The 19,377-nt window shown below is 43.3% G+C and overlaps 1 protein-coding gene across 2 annotated transcripts in view; it reads right to left on the bottom strand.

The window, feature by feature from the left end:
- Positions 1-18,605, bottom strand: part of LOC139399425 (calcium-transporting ATPase type 2C member 1-like) — a 34,348-nt gene extending 15,743 nt beyond the window's left edge. The window contains exons 1-9 of one of the 2 annotated variants that reach the window (XM_071144833.1): positions 18,471-18,605; positions 17,607-17,711; positions 17,220-17,336; positions 11,965-12,054; positions 11,744-11,779; positions 11,393-11,454; positions 10,538-10,646; positions 10,209-10,358; positions 9,895-10,039 (exon numbers count right to left, since the gene is read on the bottom strand). In XM_071144833.1, coding sequence (XP_071000934.1) covers positions 9,895-10,039; positions 10,209-10,358; positions 10,538-10,646; positions 11,393-11,454; positions 11,744-11,779; positions 11,965-12,054; positions 17,220-17,336; positions 17,607-17,711; positions 18,471-18,590 — 934 coding nt within the window. In that variant the 5' untranslated portion in view covers positions 18,591-18,605. Of the gene's footprint in view, positions 1-9,894; positions 10,040-10,208; positions 10,359-10,537; positions 10,647-11,392; positions 11,455-11,743; positions 11,780-11,964; positions 12,055-17,219; positions 17,337-17,606; positions 17,712-18,314; positions 18,382-18,470 lie in introns of those variants that run through there. The other variant, XM_071144834.1, reaches the window with a different exon arrangement.
- Between the last annotated feature and the right edge of the window lie 772 nt (positions 18,606-19,377).

Genomic DNA, 19,377 nt, shown 5'->3' with positions numbered 1-19,377 from the left:
CTGCCGTTTCCAGCTACAATAGTCATTTACAACATTAACAATGTCTAGACTGTATTTCTGATCAATTTTAAATGGACAAAACAAAGACATTTCTAAGTGACCACACACATACACACACACATAATTAACTGGCTGGGAGCATTAACAGTCTCAGGGTTCTCCACAGGATTTTTAATAAGGTGGTGTTTTTTCAACACCTGTAACTGCCATTTCATGCAATCTAGAGCAAAAAAATGCCTTAATGATATCAAATAAAGTTACAAAAATATATAAATAATGATATATTTTTATGATTATATAGTGGCGCTGCCTGTCCGGAAGGTGGCCCACTGCCCGCCTTACATTCTTTGGGGGGGAACTCTGAGTATACAATATACCTGTATATACAGTATAAACTGGCTTGGAGCCGTATATATACACACACAGTATAAACTGGCTTGGAGTAGAATACAGTGCCTTGCGAAAGTATTCGGCCCCCTTGAACTTTGCGACCTTTTGCCACATTTCAGGCTTCAAACATAAAGATATAAAACTGTATTTTTTTGTGAAGAATCAACAACAAGTGGGACACAATCATGAAGTGGAACGACATTTATTGGATATTTCAAACTTTTGTAACAAATCAAAAACTGAAAAATTGGGCGTGCAAAATTATTCAGCCCCCTTAAGTTAATACTTTGTAGCGCCACCTTTTGCTGCGATTACAGCTGTAAGTCGCTTGGGGTATGTCTCTATCAGTTTTGCACATCGAGAGACTGACATTTTTTCCCATTCCTCCTTGCAAAACAGCTCGAGCTCAGTGAGGTTGGATGGAGATCATTTGTGAACAGCAGTTTTCAGTTCTTTCCACAGATTCTCGATTGGATTCAGGTCTGGACTTTGACTTGGCCATTCTAACACCTGGATATGTTTATTTTTGAACCATTCCATTGTAGATTTTGCTTTATGTTTTGGATCATTGTCTTGTTGGAAGACAAATCTCCGTCCCAGTCTTTTGCAGACTCCATCAGGTTTTCTTCCAGAATGGTCCTGTATTTGGCTCCATCCATCTTCCCATCAATTTTAACCATCTTCCCTGTCCCTGCTGAAGAAAAGCAGGCCCAAACCATGATGCTGCCACCACCATGTTTGACAGTGGGCATGGTGTGTTCAGGGTGATGAGCTGTGTTGCTTTTACGCCAAACATAACGTTTTGCATTGTTGCCAAAAAGTTCAATTTTGGTTTCATCTGACCAGAGCACCTTCTTCCACATGTTTGGTGTGTCTCCCAGGTGGCTTGTGGCAAACTTTAAACGACACTTTTTATGGATATCTTTAAGAAATGGCTTTCTTCTTGCAACTCTTCCATAAAGGCCAGATTTGTGCAATATACGACTGATTGTTGTCCTATGGACAGAGTCTCCCACCTCAGCTGTAGATCTCTGCAGTTCATCCAGAGTGATCATGGGCCTCTTTGCTGCATCTCTGATCAGTCTTCTCCTTGTATGAGCTGAAAGTTTAGAGGGACGGCCAGGTCTTGGTAGATTTGCAGTGGTCTGATACTCCTTCCATTTCAATATTATCGCTTGCACAGTGCTCCTTGGGATGTTTAAAGCTTGAGAAATCTTTTTGTATCCAAATCTGGCTTTAAACTTCTTCACAACAGTATCTCGGACCTGCCTGGTGTGTTCCTTGTTCTTCATGATGCTCTCTGCGCTTTTGACGGACCTCTGAGACTATCACAGTGCAGGTGCATTTATACGGAGACTTGATTACACACAGGTGGATTGTATTTATCATCATTAGTAATTTAGGTCAACATTGGATCATTCAGAGATCCTCACTGAACTTCTGGAGAGAGTTTGCTGCACTGAAAGTAAAGGTGGCTGAATAATTTTGCACGCCCAATTTTTCAGTTTTTGATTTGTTAAAAAGGTTTGAAATATCCAATAAATGTCGTTCCACTTCATGATTGTGTCCCACTTGTTGTTGATTCTTCACAAAAAAATACAGTTTTATATCTTTATGTTTGAAGCCTGAAATGTGGCAAAAGGTCGCAAAGTTCAAGGGGGCCGAATACTTTCGCAAGGCACTGTATATACACACAGTATAAACTGGCTTGGAATAGAATATATACACAGTATAAACTGGCTTGGAGCAGTATATACAGTTGAAGTCAGTTTACATACACTTAGGTTGGACTCATTCAAACTCATTTTTCAACCACTCCACAAATTTCTTGCTAACACACTATAGTTTTGGCAAGTCGGTTAGGACATTACTTTGTGCATGACACAAGTCACTTTTCTAACAATTGTTTACAGACAGATGATTTCACTTATAATTCACTGTATCACAATTCCAGTGGGTCAGAATTTTAGATACAATAAGTTGACTGTTTGGAACAGCTTGGAACATTACCGAAAATTATGTAATTGCTTTAGAAGATTCTGATAGGCTAATTTACATAATTTGAGTCAATTGGAGGTGTACCTGTGGATGTATTTCAAACTCAGTGGCTCTTTGCTTGACATCATGGGAAAATCAAAAGAAATCAGCAAAGACCCCAGAAAAAAATTATAGACCTCCACAAGTCTGGTTCATCCTTGGGAGCAATTTCCAAATGCATGAAGGTACCACGTTCATCTGTACAAACAATAGTACGCAAGTATAAACACCATGGGACCACGCAGCCGTCATACCGCTCAGGAAGGAGATACGTTCTGTCCCCTAGAGATGAATGTACGTTGGTGCCGAAAAGTGAAAATCAATCCCAGAACAACAGCAAAGGACCTTGTGAAGATGCTGGAGGAAACGCGTACAAAAGTATCTATATCCACAGTAAAAACAAGTCCTATATCGACATAACCTGAAAGGCTGCTCAGCAAGGAAGAAGCCACTGCTCCAAAACCCCCATAAAAAGTCAGACTACGGTTTATAACTGCACATGGGGACAAAGATCGTACTTTTTGTAGAAATGTCCACTGGCCTGATGAAACAAAAATAGAACTGTTTGGCAATAATGACCATTGTTATGTTTGGAGGAAAAAGGGGGAGGCTTGTAAGCCAAAGAACACCATCCCAACCGTGGAACCGGGGGGGCAGCAGCATCATGTTGTGGAGGTGCTTTGCTGCAGGAGGGACTGGTGCACTTCACAAAATAGATGGCATATTGAGGAAGGAAAAGTACGTGGATATATTGAAGCAACATCTCAAGACATCAGTCAGAAAGTTACATCTTGTTTGCAAATGGGTCTTCCAAATGGACAATGACCCCAAGCATACTTCCAAAGTTGTGGCAAAATGACTTAAGGACAACAAAGTTAAGGTATTGGAGTGGCCATCACAAAGCCCTGATCTTAATCCCATAGAAAACTTGTGGGCAAAACTGAAAAAGAGTGCGAGCAAGAAGGCCTACAAACCGGACTCAGTTACAGCAGCTCTGTCAGGAGGAATGGGCCAGAATTCACCCAACATTGTGGGAAGCTTGTGGAAGGCTACCCGAAACGTCTGACCCAAGTTAAACAATTTAAAGGCAATGCTACCAAATACTAATTGAGTGTATGTAAACTTCTGACCCACTGGGAATGTGATGAAAGAAATAAAAGCTGAAATAAAATCATGCTTTACTTTTATTTTGACATTTCACATTCTTAAAATAAAGTGGTGATCCTAACCGACCTAATACAGGGAATTTTTACTCAGTAAACGTCAGGAATTGTGAAAAACTGAGTTTAAATGTATTTGGCTAAGGTGTATGTAAACTTCCAACTTCAACTGGCTTGGAGCAGTATATATACACAGTATAAACTGGCTTGGAGCAGTATATATACACAGTATAAACTGGCTTGGCGCAGTATATATACACAGTATAAACTGGCTTGGCGCAGTATATATAGACGCAGTATAAACTGGCTTGGAGCAGTATATAGACAGTATAAACTGGCTTGGAGCAGTATATATACACAGTATAAACTGGCTTGGAGCAGTATATATACACAGTATAAACTGGCTTGGAGCAGTATATATAGACACAGTATAAACTGGCTTGGAGCAGTATATATAGACAGTATAAACTGGCTTGGAGCAGTATATATACACAGTATAAACTGGCTTGGAGCAGTATATATAGACACAGTATAAACTGGCTTGGAGCAGTATATATAGACACAGTATAAACTGGCTTGGAGCAGTATATATAGACAGTATAAACTGGCTTGGAGCAGTATATAGACAGTATAAACTGGCTTGGAGCAGTATATATACACAGTATAAACTGGCTTGGAGCAGTATATATAGACACAGTATAAACTGGCTTGGAGCAGTATATATACACAGTATAAACTGGCTTGGAGCAGTATATATACACAGTATAAACTGGCTTGGAGCAGTATATATAGACACAGTATAAACTGGCTTGGAGCAGTATATATACACAGTATAAACTGGCTTGGAGCAGTATATATACACAGTATAAACTGGCTTGGAACAGTATATATACACAGTATAAACTGGCTTGGAGCAGTATATATAGACACAGTATAAACTGGCTTGGCGCAGTATATATACACAGTATAAACTGGCTTGGAGCAGTATATATACACAGTATAAACTGGCTTGGCGCAGTATATATACACAGTATAAACTGGCTTGGCGCAGTATATATACACAGTATAAACTGGCTTGGCGCAGTATATATACACAGTATAAACTGGCTTGGAGCAGTATATATACACAGTATAAACTGGCTTGGAGCAGTATATAGACAGTATAAACTGGCGTGGAGCAGTATATATACACAGTATAAACTGGCTTGGAGCAGTATATATAGACACAGTATAAACTGGCTTGGAGCAGTATATATACACAGTATAAACTGGCTTGGAGCAGTATATATAGACACAGTATAAACTGGCTTGGAGCAGTATATATACACAGTATAAACTGGCTTGGAGCAGTATATATACACAGTATAAACTGGCTTGGAGCAGTATATATAGACACAGTATAAACTGGCTTGGAGCAGTATATATACACAGTATAAACTGGCTTGGAGCAGTATATAGACAGTATAAACTGGCGTGGAGCAGTATATATACACAGTATAAACTGGCTTGGCGCAGTATATATACACAGTATAAACTGGCTTGGAGCAGTATATAGACACAGTATAAACTGGCTTGGAGCAGTATATATAGACACAGTATAAACTGGCTTGGAGCAGTATATAGACAGTATAAACTGGCTTGGAGCAGTATATATAGACACAGTATAAACTGGCTTGGAGCAGTATATATAGACACAGTATAAACTGGCTTGGAGCAGTATATATAGACACAGTATAAACTGGCTTGGAGCAGTATATAGACAGTATAAACTGGCGTGGAGCAGTATATATACACAGTATAAACTGGCTTGGAGCAGTATATAGACAGTATAAACTGGCGTGGAGCAGTATATATATACACAGTATAAACTGGCGTGGAGCAGTATATATACACAGTATAAACTGGCTTGGAGCAGTATATATAGACACAGTATAAATTGGCTTGGAGCAGTATATAGACAGTATAAACTGGCTTGGAGCAGTATATAGACAGTATAAACTGGCGTGGAGCAGTATATATACAGTATACACTGGCTTGGAGCAGTATATAGACAGTATAAACTGGCTTGGAGCAGTATATAGACAGTATAAACTGGCTTGGAGCAGTATATAGACAGTATAAACTGGCTTGGAGCAGTATATAGACAGTATAAACTGGCGTGGAGCAGTATATATACAGTATAAACTGGCTTGGAGCAGTATATAGACAGTATAAACTGGCTTGGAGCAGTATATAGACAGTATAAACTGGAGTGGAGCAGTATATAGACAGTATAAACTGGCTTGGAGCAGTATATATACAGTATAAACTGGCTTGGAGCAGTATATAGACAGTATAAACTGGCTTGGAGCAGTATATAGACAGTATAAACTGGCGTGGAGCAGTATATAGACAGTATAAACTGGCTTGGAGCAGTATATATAGACAGTATAAACTGGCTTGGAGCAGTATATAGACAGTATAAACTGGCTTGGAGCAGTATATAGACAGTATAAACTGGCTTGGAGCAGTATATAGACAGTATAAACTGGCGTGGAGCAGTATATATAGAGTATAAACTGGCTTGGAGCAGTATATAGACAGTATAAACTGGCTTGGAGCAGTATATAGACAGTATAAACTGGCGTGGAGCAGTATATAGACAGTATAAACTGGCTTGGAGCAGTATATAGACAGTATAAACTGGCTTGGAGCAGTATATAGACAGTATAAACTGGCTTGGAGCAGTATATAGACAGTATAAACTGGCTTGGAGCAGTATATATACACAGTATAAACTGGCTTGGAGCAGTATATATACACAGTATAAACTGGCTTGGAGCAGTATATATAGACACAGTATAAACTGGCTTGGAGCAGTATATATACACAGTATAAACTGGCTTGGAGCAGTATATATACACAGTATAAACTGGCTTGGAGCAGTATATATAGACACAGTATAAACTGGCTTGGAGCAGTATATATACACAGTATAAACTGGCTTGGAGCAGTATATATACACAGTATAAACTGGCTTGGAACAGTATATATACACAGTATAAACTGGCTTGGAGCAGTATATATAGACACAGTATAAACTGGCTTGGCGCAGTATATATACACAGTATAAACTGGCTTGGAGCAGTATATATACACAGTATAAACTGGCTTGGCGCAGTATATATACACAGTATAAACTGGCTTGGCGCAGTATATATACACAGTATAAACTGGCTTGGAGCAGTATATATACACAGTATAAACTGGCTTGGAGCAGTATATAGACAGTATAAACTGGCGTGGAGCAGTATATATACACAGTATAAACTGGCTTGGAGCAGTATATATAGACACAGTATAAACTGGCTTGGAGCAGTATATATACACAGTATAAACTGGCTTGGAGCAGTATATATAGACACAGTATAAACTGGCTTGGAGCAGTATATATACACAGTATAAACTGGCTTGGAGCAGTATATATACACAGTATAAACTGGCTTGGAGCAGTATATATAGACACAGTATAAACTGGCTTGGAGCAGTATATATACACAGTATAAACTGGCTTGGAGCAGTATATAGACAGTATAAACTGGCGTGGAGCAGTATATATACACAGTATAAACTGGCTTGGCGCAGTATATATACACAGTATAAACTGGCTTGGAGCAGTATATAGACACAGTATAAACTGGCTTGGAGCAGTATATATAGACACAGTATAAACTGGCTTGGAGCAGTATATAGACAGTATAAACTGGCTTGGAGCAGTATATATAGACACAGTATAAACTGGCTTGGAGCAGTATATATAGACACAGTATAAACTGGCTTGGAGCAGTATATATAGACACAGTATAAACTGGCGTGGAGCAGTATATATACACAGTATAAACTGGCTTGGAGCAGTATATATAGACACAGTATAAATTGGCTTGGAGCAGTATATAGACAGTATAAACTGGCTTGGAGCAGTATATAGACAGTATAAACTGGCGTGGAGCAGTATATATACAGTATACACTGGCTTGGAGCAGTATATAGACAGTATAAACTGGCTTGGAGCAGTATATAGACAGTATAAACTGGCTTGGAGCAGTATATAGACAGTATAAACTGGCTTGGAGCAGTATATAGACAGTATAAACTGGCGTGGAGCAGTATATATACAGTATAAACTGGCTTGGAGCAGTATATAGACAGTATAAACTGGCTTGGAGCAGTATATAGACAGTATAAACTGGCGTGGAGCAGTATATAGACAGTATAAACTGGCTTGGAGCAGTATATATACAGTATAAACTGGCTTGGAGCAGTATATAGACAGTATAAACTGGCTTGGAGCAGTATATAGACAGTATAAACTGGCTTGGAGCAGTATATAGACAGTATAAACTGGCTTGGAGCAGTATATAGACAGTATAAACTGGCTTGGAGCAGTATATAGACAGTATAAACTGGCTTGGAGCAGTATATAGACAGTATAAACTGGCGTGGAGCAGTATATAGACAGTATAAACTGGCTTGGAGCAGTATATAGACAGTATAAACTGGCTTGGAGCAGTATATAGACAGTATAAACTGGCTTGGAGCAGTATATAGACAGTATAAACTGGCTTGGAGCAGTATATATACACAGTATAAACTGGCTTGGAGCAGTATATAGACAGTATAAACTGGCGTGGAGCAGTATATATACACAGTATAAACTGGCTTGGAGCAGTATATATAGACACAGTATAAACTGGCTTGGAGCAGTATATAGACAGTATAAACTGGCGTGGAGCAGTATATAGACACAGTATAAACTGGCTTGGAGCAGTATATAGACAGTATAAACTGGCTTGGAGCAGTATATAGACAGTATAAACTGGCTTGGAGCAGTATATATAGACACAGTATAAACTGGCTTGGAGCAGTATATAGACACAGTATAAACTGGCTTGGAGCAGTATATAGACAGTATAAACTGGCGTGGAGCAGTATATAGACAGTATAAACTGGCTTGGAGCAGTATATAGACAGTATAAACTGGCGTGGAGCAGTATATATACACAGTATAAACTGGCTTGGAGCAGTATATATACACAGTATAAACTGGCTTGGAGCAGTATATATACACAGTATAAACTGGCTTGGAGCAGTATATATAGACACAGTATAAACTGGCTTGGAGCAGTATATAGACACAGTATAAACTGGCTTGGAGCAGTATATAGACACAGTATAAACTGGCTTGGAGCAGTATATAGACAGTATAAACTGGCTTGGAGCAGTATATAGACAGTATAAACTGGCGTGGAGCAGTATATAGACAGTATAAACTGGCGTGGAGCAGTATATAGACAGTATAAACTGGCTTGGAGCAGTATATATAGACAGTATAAACTGGCTTGGAGCAGTATATATATACACAGTATAAACTGGCTTGGAGCAGTATATAGACAGTATAAACTGGCTTGGAGCAGTATATAGACAGTATAAACTGGCGTGGAGCAGTATATAGACAGTATAAACTGGCTTGGAGCAGTATATATAGACACAGTATAAACTGGCGTGGAGCAGTATATAGACAGTATAAACTGGCTTGGAGCAGTATATATATACACAGTATAAACTGGCTTGGAGCAGTATATATAGACACAGTATAAACTGGCTTGGAGCAGTATATAGACAGTATAAACTGGCTTGGAGCAGTATATAGACAGTATAAACTGGCGTGGAGCAGTATATAGACAGTATAAACTGGCGTGGAGCAGTATATAGACAGTATAAACTGGCGTGGAGCAGTATATAGACAGTATAAACTGGCGTGGAGCAGTATTTAGACAGTATAAACTGGCGTGGAGCATACAGTATGTCTATAGAAAATACCTCTTGGAGAGGCAGACAAGAATATGCAATACCCTTTGGTAACGTTACCAATGTTCTTGAATGTTCTTGTCTGCCTGTCCAAGAGGTATTTTCTATAGACACATATATAAATATTTGCAAATAAATTCATTTTAAATCCTACAATGTGAACCTATCATGAAAATTACAGGCCTCTCTCATATTTTTAAGTGGGAGAACTTGCACAATTGGTGGCTGACTAAATACTTTTTTGCCCCACTGTATATGTGTGTGTGTGTATATATATATATATATATATATATATATATATAGCGACTTACAGTCATGCGTGGATACATTTTACATATGGGTGTTCCCTGGGAATCGAACCCACCAATCCTGAAGTTGCAAGCGCCATGCTCTACCTACTGAGCCATTCAGGACCATAAGAACATGTGCACATTTGAGAACAACAAAAAATATGTAGTACCTATGATTCCAAAGGAATAAAGCGAGAGCTGTTTTCCAAGAAGGTCCATGCTTTTCTGTAAAGGTGTTTTAGGGGCCTCCTCTGCTTGCATCATCTTAAAAACCTCTCCAAATTCAGAATTTTCTCCTGTTCCTATGACGATACCCTATAAGACAAAAATAAAAAAGTTACACAATGATATAAGACGTTATTAATCCCAATCTGTAACTTTCATTTCCAGCCAGAAGTGCTGCTCCATAATTTATTGGTAAACTGTTGGGATGGGTCATGTGACATTGTGGTCAACCATGACCTTCAACAGACATCCTAGGTACCTTGGCTTTGCCACATCGCACCAGGGTTCCCATGAAGGCCACATTGCTGCGGGAGGTGATGTCATTGTTGGTGGGCTGGTGGGACGTGGACTTGGAGCAGGGCGTGGTCTCTCCCGTCAGACTGGACTCATCCACTGATAGGTCAGTTGCCTGGGAGAGAGAGAGGGGTGAAAGGGTTGCCAGTCACTTCAGCAATTATTTTGCTGCCAGCTTTTTGTTGTTGTGTAGAGCTAGTGAAGTCTCACCCTTTGCAGATCTATATTTATGTGTAAGAGTGAGGACGACAATATATTTGACAGCTTCTGAACAGGTGTGAGTGTATAACATACCTCAAAGAGTCGTAGATCAGCTGGGACTCTCTCCCCAACAGAGAGACAGACCGTGTCTCCAGGGACCAACTCCCGAGCCAGCATGCGCTCCAGATGTCCTTCCCTCACACTAGAGGGGGGAGAGATGGAGAGAGACAGAAACGGGAAGAACAAGACAGTGAGCGAGACAGAGAGCGAGACAGAGAGCGAGACAGAGAGCGCACGAGAAGAAAGAGAGACAAACAGGGAGAACGAGACAGAGGATGAGATAAAGAAAGAGCGAGACAGAGAGCGAGACAGAGAGCGAGACAGAGAGCGCACGAGAAGAGAGAGACACAAACGGGGAGAACGAGACAGAGGACGAGATAAAGAAAGAGCGAGACAGAGAGCGAGACGAGAGATAGAAAGCGAGACCGAGAGAGAGGGAATTGAACTGTAATCAGCAATGACCATGCTAATGCTACAGTATGCAAGCTATCCTGCACTATGCTAGTTCCACCACCAGCATCCAAGGGCAACAGCTTGTAGCAGCCTTGGGATATGGAAGAGAGTGTGTGTGTGTGTGTGTGTGTGTGTGTGTGTGTATTTTGAGGGGAGGGGGGGGATCTTGTGTTTGAAGTGCAAATCTGGCCCTCTGGATCCTGTTTGAAGTGGAAATTACATCCATATCTCCATGTCCCCTTTACACTTCTTTCAGGAGGCACCAGTGCTTTTTTTATCCCAGGATGTGTGCACTAAGTCTATGGGAGTGACGATGGTCCTAAGCTGCTTCCACTGTCATGTTTGACTGTCATTCCATATGCAGATACAATTAGTGATGAAGTAAGTAAGAAAAACATAGCAGAGAGCATTGGGGCTGAGAGAGGCAGTGCTCACCAGTGGCATTCTGGAGGCACAAGTTTTCCCAGCTCTTCAAGGGACTTCTCGGAGCGGTATTCCTTCAGAGAAACAGAGCGAGCATAGCTGAAACAACTCTCTACGAATGTCTTTGATCAGTTCTCATGCCCCTCATAAATGATGGAACAGCAATGCATTTCCAATGTTCTCTCTACGGAGACGAGCCCCACACACACACACCCGTCTGTTCTGTACCACTGTGATCCATTTGGCATCTGGCTTTGTGCTCTGAGAATACACCATGACATCTGCAGAGAAACACACTGACTGACTGACTCCCTGTCACAACTAACACAGTTCACAGAGTGAAGGCAAATACAGAAGTCTCACCTGGACAAAGGCAACTGTAACCACTATTATAATGGCCTGTCAAGGAGAAAAAGAGGGATGGGGAGACAGAGAGAGAGATATAATAGGTTAGCGCTTAACTCTCCATTCTCTGTAGTACCCAGTCTAATCCGTTGTCAGACACATTTCTGGAGCACCATGGAATTACTCACATTACTAAATGGTATACTATAAATAACCTGTGTGGTGATGGGGTTCCTTACCACTGTGATGCTGATGGCATCATCAAACTGGTGCATGAGCACACTGATGACAGCAGAGGCCAGTAGCAACATGATGAGAGGATCCTTAAACTGGGGGAGGGAGAGAGCGAGAGAGGGAGAGAGAGAATGCCATCATTGAGCTGCTGCACTGCACGATCAATACCAATGTTCCACATCTGATGTGATCCGTAGTGACTTGTGTGAGTGTGTGTGACTGAATGAGTGAGTGTGTGACTATATAGAAGAGACACCGAATAAGGGTCTCTGTACAGAGAAAGTCAGAAGCCCATTCATTTGTCAAACAAGGTCCTGGAAGCTGCCGGAAGGTTGTCACACACACATAAGGTATACTGTATCTCAATGACACAGTAATACTTTCAATGACACGGCAAACCTCCAACACAGTCAGAAACTACATCTCCTCTACATGTGAAACCTCTGGCAGGCAGAGCGAGAGTAATGGCTGAATGTAGCCTGGTTCCTCTGGCAAACAGAGAGAGAGAGACCAAGGGAGACAGACAGAGAGAGAGTAAAGGCTGAATGTAGCCTGGTTCCTCTGGCAGACAGAGAGAGAGACAGAGACACAGAGAGAGACAGAGCGAGAGAGAGTGTAATGGCTGAATGTAGCCTGGTTCCTCTCTGGTTTCTTCCTAGGATCCTGCCTTTTTAGGGAGCGTTTCCTAGCCACCACGCTTCTACATCTGCATTGCTTGGTGTTTGGGGTTTTAGGCTGACTTTAGAGGCGAGGGGAGACTGACTAATCTACAAATCACCTTGCATCATAAATAACTACTTAATATTATTTGCAGATCAGTCAGTCGGTCACAATTGACCCATTATACATCATGGCTTTGATGCTCTCAAATACGGCCACTGACTGCACAGTGGGAGGACAGGTCCAATCTGTCATGTCTGGGCAAGACACTAATTAGCCAACCAATGGCGCTGTGGCTCCCTTTGCCAGGATAATTGAGGCGGCATGGCGAGCGGACAAAACGCTGAGTCTACAGTAATTGTGTTCAATACTTACATAGGGGTTCAAAATCAGGTAGGAGTGACAGTGTTTGATTAAAGGCCTCCAGAGCCCTGGTTTCCTGGTTACTTCTGACAGGAACAAGATCAGGTAGGAGTGACAGTGTTTGATTAAAGGCCTCCAGAGCCCTGGTTTCCTGGTTACTTCTGACAGGAACAAGATCAGGTAGGAGTGACAGTGTTTGATTAAAGGCCTCCAGAGCCCTGGTTTCCTGGTTACTTCTGACAGGAACAAGATCCCCCTATAGGCCCATTACCTTCCTAAATGCTGACATCACACTCTGGGACTTATCCTGTACACACAATTACCTCTGTAGTCAGTAGGGCTCCCTGTAGTCTACTAGCATCTGGAATTCAACTGCTCTGCAGTTACTTGTCTGTTCTGCCTTTCACATGAATTAACACAAGGACATCACAGTCTTTGACCACTATGTACCCACTGTTGGCCTCTCAGAGAGATGGATTCAACACCTCTATGTACCCACTGTTGGCCTCTCAGAGAGATGGATTCAACACCACTATGTACCCACTGTCGGCCTCTCAGAGAGATGGATTCAACACCACTATGTACCCACTGTTGGCCTCTCAGAGAGATGGATTCAACACCACTATGTACCCACTGTTGGCCTCTCAGAGAGATGGATTCAACACCACTATGTACCCATGGTCGGCCTCTCAGAGAGATGGATTCAACACCACTATGTACCCACTGTTGGCCTCTCAGAGGGATGGATTCAACACCACTATGTACCCACTGTTGGCCTCTCAGATAGATGGATTCAACACCACTATGTACCCACTGTTGGCCTCTCAGAGAGATGGATTCAACACCACTATGTACCCACTGTTGGCCTCTCAGAGAGATGGATTCAACACCACTATGTACCCACTGTTGGCCTCTCAGAGAGATGGATTCAACACCACTATGTACCCACTGTTGGCCTCTCAGAGAGATGGATTCAACACCACTATGTACCCACTGTTGGCCTCTCAGAGAGATGGATTCAACACCACTATGTACCCACTGTTGGCCTCTCAGAGAGATGGATTCAACACCACTATGTACCCACTGTTGGCCTCTCAGAGAGATGGATTCAACACCACTATGTACCCACTGTTGGCCTCTCAGAGAGATGGATTCAACACCACTATGTACCCACTGTCGGCCTCTCAGAGAGATGGATTCAACACCACTATGTACCCACTGTCGGCCTCTCAGAGAGATGGATTCAACACCACTATGTACCCACTGTTGGCCTCTCAGAGAGATGGATTCAACACCACTATGTACCACTGTCGGCCTCTCAGAGAGATGGATTCAACACCACTATGTACCCACTGTCGGCCTCTCAGAGAGATGGATTCAACACCAATAGGTACAGTGCTTTTTAGAGCGCAGTCTGATAACAGTGATAAATGACTCTTCACGCCACCAGTTTATCCTTTGGGATGCTAAAAATGGATGAAAATCTGTAGCGGCAACGAGGTGCAGCGATGGGGGAGATAATGATGATGATGATGCCAAACTAAAGCCTTGTGCTGCTTTCTCACTTTGCTGCTAAAAATACTGGTGAGAAGATCACACACACACAAAATTTGGATCTGAGCTGATAATGGTATCATCCAAGAGACAAGGGAGAGATGGAGCTGAGCTGATGGTGGGAGCCTCCAGGAGACAGGGAGAGATGGAGCTGATGGTGGGATCCTCCAGGAGACAGGGAAAGATGGAGCTGATGGTGGGGTCCTCCAGGAGACAGGGAGAGATGGAGCTGATGGTGGGGTCCTCCAGGAGACAGGGAGAGATGGAGCTGATGGTGGGATCCTCCAGGAGACAGGGAGAGATGGAGCTGAGCTGATGGTGGGATCCTCCAGGAGACAGGGAGAGATGGAGCTGAGCTGATGGTGGGATCCTCCAAGAGACAGGGAGAGATGGAGCTGATGGTGGTATCATCCAAGAGACAAGGGAGAGATGGAGCTGAGCTGATGGTGGGGCCCTCCAGGAGACAGGGAGAGATGGAGCTGGTGGTGGGGTCCTCCAGGAGACAGGGAGAGATGGAGCTGATGGTGGGATCCTCCAGGAGACAGGGAGAGATGGAACTGATGGTGGGATCCTCCAGGAGACAGGGAGAGATGGAGCTGAGCTGATGGTGGGATCCTCCAAGAGACAGGGAGAGATGGAGCTGATGGTGGGATCCTCCAGGAGAAAGGGAGAGATGGATCTGAGCTGATGGTGGGATCCTCCAGGAGACAGGGAGAGATGGATCTGATGGTGGGATCCTCCAGGAGACAGGGAGAGATGGAGCTGATGGTGGGATCCTCCAGGAGACAGGGAGAGATGGAGCTGATGGTGGGATCCTCCAGGAGACAGGGAGAGATGGAGCTGATGGTGGGATCCTCCAGGAGACAGGGAGTGAGGGAGCTGATGGTGGGATCCTCCAGGAGACAGGGAGAGATGGAGCTGATGGTGGGATCCTCCAGGAGACGGAGAGATGGAACTGATGGTGGGATCCTCCAGGAGACAGGGAGTGAGGGAGCTGATGGTGGGATCCTCCAGGAGACAGGGAGAGATGGAACTGATGGTGGGATCCTCCAGGAGACGGAGAGATGGAGCTGATGGTGGGGTCCTCCAGGAGACAGGGAGTGAGGGAGCGGAGCTGATGGTGGGATCCTCCAGGAGACAGGGAGAGTACCACATTGCAAACAAATTAGCTAGCTAGACTGGACCATCTCTGGTAGTTCAGTAACTCAGTAAAGGCATGTCAGGCCTCAAGCCATAACACAGAGGAGGAATCTGATCTGGCAACAGAGGAGGAATCTGATCTGACAACAGAGGAGGAATCTGATCTGACAACAGAAGAGTCAGGGGAGTGGGGGAATGGCACCCTCCCAAGTCAGACGATAGGGAGGGATGAATACAATAGTGGTGAATGAATACCCTGATTAATATTCTAGATAATTGTTCTATGTAATCTTGAGTAGTGCCCTGTACTGGGCAGTACTGCCTTTCTATGGACACTGACCCTGTCACCTAGGGGAGTTAGGTTTGGGTCTTAAGCATTTTGGGACAAATGGTGTTGAGAAAATACCATAAAATATGGAATGGAGAATGGAAAATGGTGCTACTGATAACCAGATCAGAGGCTGTTCTGGTTCAATCTGGCTAGATCCAAAGTGCCTCAGTACTTAAAAAAAAATATATATATATATATATATATTTTTTTTTTAAAGGATTTCCCCCCTGCAATTTAAACCAACCAAAGCTCCGAAGAACAGCAATGGTTCATGGCATAATTACATATTTTTCTATATGTTTCCATGGCAACAGGAGGGTGCATCTCACGTCAACCACGTGATGAGTAAGTGGCTGATCTTTCATCTTCAGCAGGGTGTCAAAGGGGGTGAAACAAAGAAAGAACAGAGACAGAGGGGGTGAGAGAGACGGGGGAGAGAGAGCGGGTGGGGGGGAGCAAGAGAGAGGGGGGAGAAAGGAGAGGGGGGGAATGAGAGAGAGGGGGGGCGCGCGAGAGAGGGGGGAGAGCGAGCGAGAGGGGGGAGAGCGAGCGAGAGAGAGGAGAGGGGGGCAGCATCCCTCATTCTCTCCATCTCTCAGTGTGAAGGAGAAAAACAGCCTCTCAGGGCGGCAGCTCTATATTTATCCGACCGCTCATCACTTTGCTTCTGGCCATGGAAGACAGAAACCAGGCAGAATAGAGCGGCGCAGTTTTTTCCTCCTCTTCTCTCCCTCCCTCCCTCCTACCCCAGAGGACACTGGGAGCTTTTGTCCTTGCAAAAGAAGTCAAGAGCAATCCAAGAGCGGGGCGGAGGAGGACAGCAGGTGATCTGTGATATTTCACATGTACTAAACACTACAGCATGTAGGGAGCTGCTTCTGAAACCTGAATCCCTACTGCAGCTTTGGCTTCAGCACTCGCTGGAAATGTCTCGTCAGTGGTGGGATGCTGTGCTAGAACTCCTGTATCAAAGCCAAGATGTATCAGGTGTGAGGGTGTTCCCCCTTCTGCTTATTTAGGCTTCACACACATGTACTACAACGCTATAATAACGGTATGAATTTCAGCTTTTGGTAGCTTTCCTTCACTCTCCAGGGAGTTGTACTTTTTCAGCTTGACGTTGACAAGGGATTTGTAGTTCTATCCTTCACTCTCCAGGGAGTTGTACTTTTTCAGCTTGACAAGACATTTGTAGTTCTATCTGCCACTCACCTGGGAGATGTACTTCCTCCAGAGAGGCTCCTCCTCATTGATGTCGAACTCATTCCAGCCATGGTAGGCACGGCGACGGGTGACCTCACTGTGGGTCAGGCCGTACTGCAGGTCAGCCTGAGGGAAGGAGCATGGTTACCAACAACAACGGTGTCAGGTAACTAGCGTGTGATGAGATGAGGGGCTCACCCTTCAGTGTGCTGGTGCTGTTTGACAGTTCAGTGATGCTGACTAGGCCTAACTTGTGTCACCTAGCCATCTTAAGATGGATGCACTAACTAAGTCGTCTGGATAAGAGTGTCAGTTAAACGACTCAAATGTCTATGCACTAATGGTAATGGAATAAAATGTTAGTAAATTGTACATTTTTCACTGTGCCATACGTACCTGCAGGACACACGTTACTTCGTTCACTGGTAATTCACTGGCTTTTTTTGAAGTTAGTACTGGAACCATGGTCTCATCTTCACATTGGGGTTGTCTCTCAGAAAGCTGCAACAGACAGACAATAACATTAGGAGAAACAAGACATATCCATTATCCTTGTATATAGCCCCGGTATTGGTATTTTATCATGTTACTATTTCCTTTAGTTTATTTAGATCATTTTTCTTACTTTTTTAAAATTCTGTATTGTTAGTGAAAGGCTGGTAAGTAAGCATTTCACAGTAAAGTCTACATCTGTTGTATTGCACATGTGACAAACAATTTGATTTGATTTAACACAATCAAAAATGTAATCCCTTGCATATTTAGTGTAGTCCAGGCAGCATGATGCTAAAACTACACCCACAGAGATTAGATGGTAGCCCTTCTCATCACGCCATAACCTTTGCTATATCATAGCTTGAAGATGAAGGCTGCACTTCGCTCCACTATGCTGATGTTCTGCCGTTAGGTCAGATGTTCTACTGACCCCCAGGTTCACCAGGCAGCCAAACAATATCACTCATACGATGTCACCAAGATCAGGCATACCAGGACTAAGGCTCAAACATGTTTCATGACAATCAACAAATCAACAGCTTTTTTGTGATAGTTTTTTCAAAAGACAAAAAAAGCATGCTGGGAAAAGAGTACTTCACAACAATGTACCATGTGCCAACTGGTTGCAATGCAGAGCTAGGTTATCTAATCCATCAACTGAGGTCCAGCAAAAGGCAGTCTGCTGTGCTCCCTCTGCCAACATAGACAGTCAACACCTGTGGTTACTCGTCAGTCCTCCTCGTCAAACAAACCATCTCACTCTACCGTAGAGAGGATTGTAGGCAGGCGATGACACAGCAACCGTATGACAGGCAGGGGGATGAATGACCTGTTCTGTGCATCTTCATCTCTCCCGGCCACACCTCCTGGTCCTGCCCGTAACATCTACTGCTAAAAAGGTATCCAACCAACATCTGTCTGTGTGTCTCACAACTCCCCCAGAACAACCAAAATCCCACTCCTTCTCCTCCCTCGCCTGGTGTCTTCCCTCTCCTCTCCACCATTCAGATGAGACAAAGTATCTTACATAAGTAAGGAGGCTGGAGAGTGTTCTGTTAGCCTGAGAGGATTCCATCTAATTAAGAGTGACAAGAGCTTAAACCTGGATCAGATTCTCTGTCTGTCTCCCCTCATCTTCACTCCCTCTCCCCTTCCCCCCCCTCTCACTCCACTTGGTGTAGAATAATGAATGAAAAGGTCACACTTCTTTCTGTGGAACTGAAGAGCTCTAGAAGAAAAGCTGTAGAGAAGGAGAGGGCCTAGAGGCATGGAGGAGTGAATGAGTAGAGAACCCTCGCTCCTCCTCTCCTCGTCCTTCCTCTCTCTTTACCATCTTCCAACCGCTCTTTACTGCTCTCTCTCTTTAGTCTTCCCCCTACTCAGGTTCTGACAAGAGGCAGAAATTCCCCCTCTACAGGGTTACTCATTTCCTGGCCAGCCAGATAGGCCTGCAGGTCTTCCAAACAAGTTGTGTTTTCATCTATAGATTTAGAATAATGAGGCAAGTCAAAAACCTACTGCTCGATCAATCAAAAAAGCCAACAAAACAAATGTTTATCTATTTTACACAGAAAGACACTATAGTTAGCTAAATGAAGAGATTAAGTGTCCTTCTTATACCAGGGGAACATCCCCAGAAAGGGTTTGCATTCACTTGGTGTAATATAACCTA

This window comes from Oncorhynchus clarkii, unplaced genomic scaffold (genome assembly GCF_045791955.1).
Source record: "Oncorhynchus clarkii lewisi isolate Uvic-CL-2024 unplaced genomic scaffold, UVic_Ocla_1.0 unplaced_contig_12543_pilon_pilon, whole genome shotgun sequence".
Lineage (NCBI taxonomy): Eukaryota > Metazoa > Chordata > Actinopteri > Salmoniformes > Salmonidae > Oncorhynchus > Oncorhynchus clarkii.
This window is presented reverse-complemented; position numbering and strand designations above follow the sequence as displayed.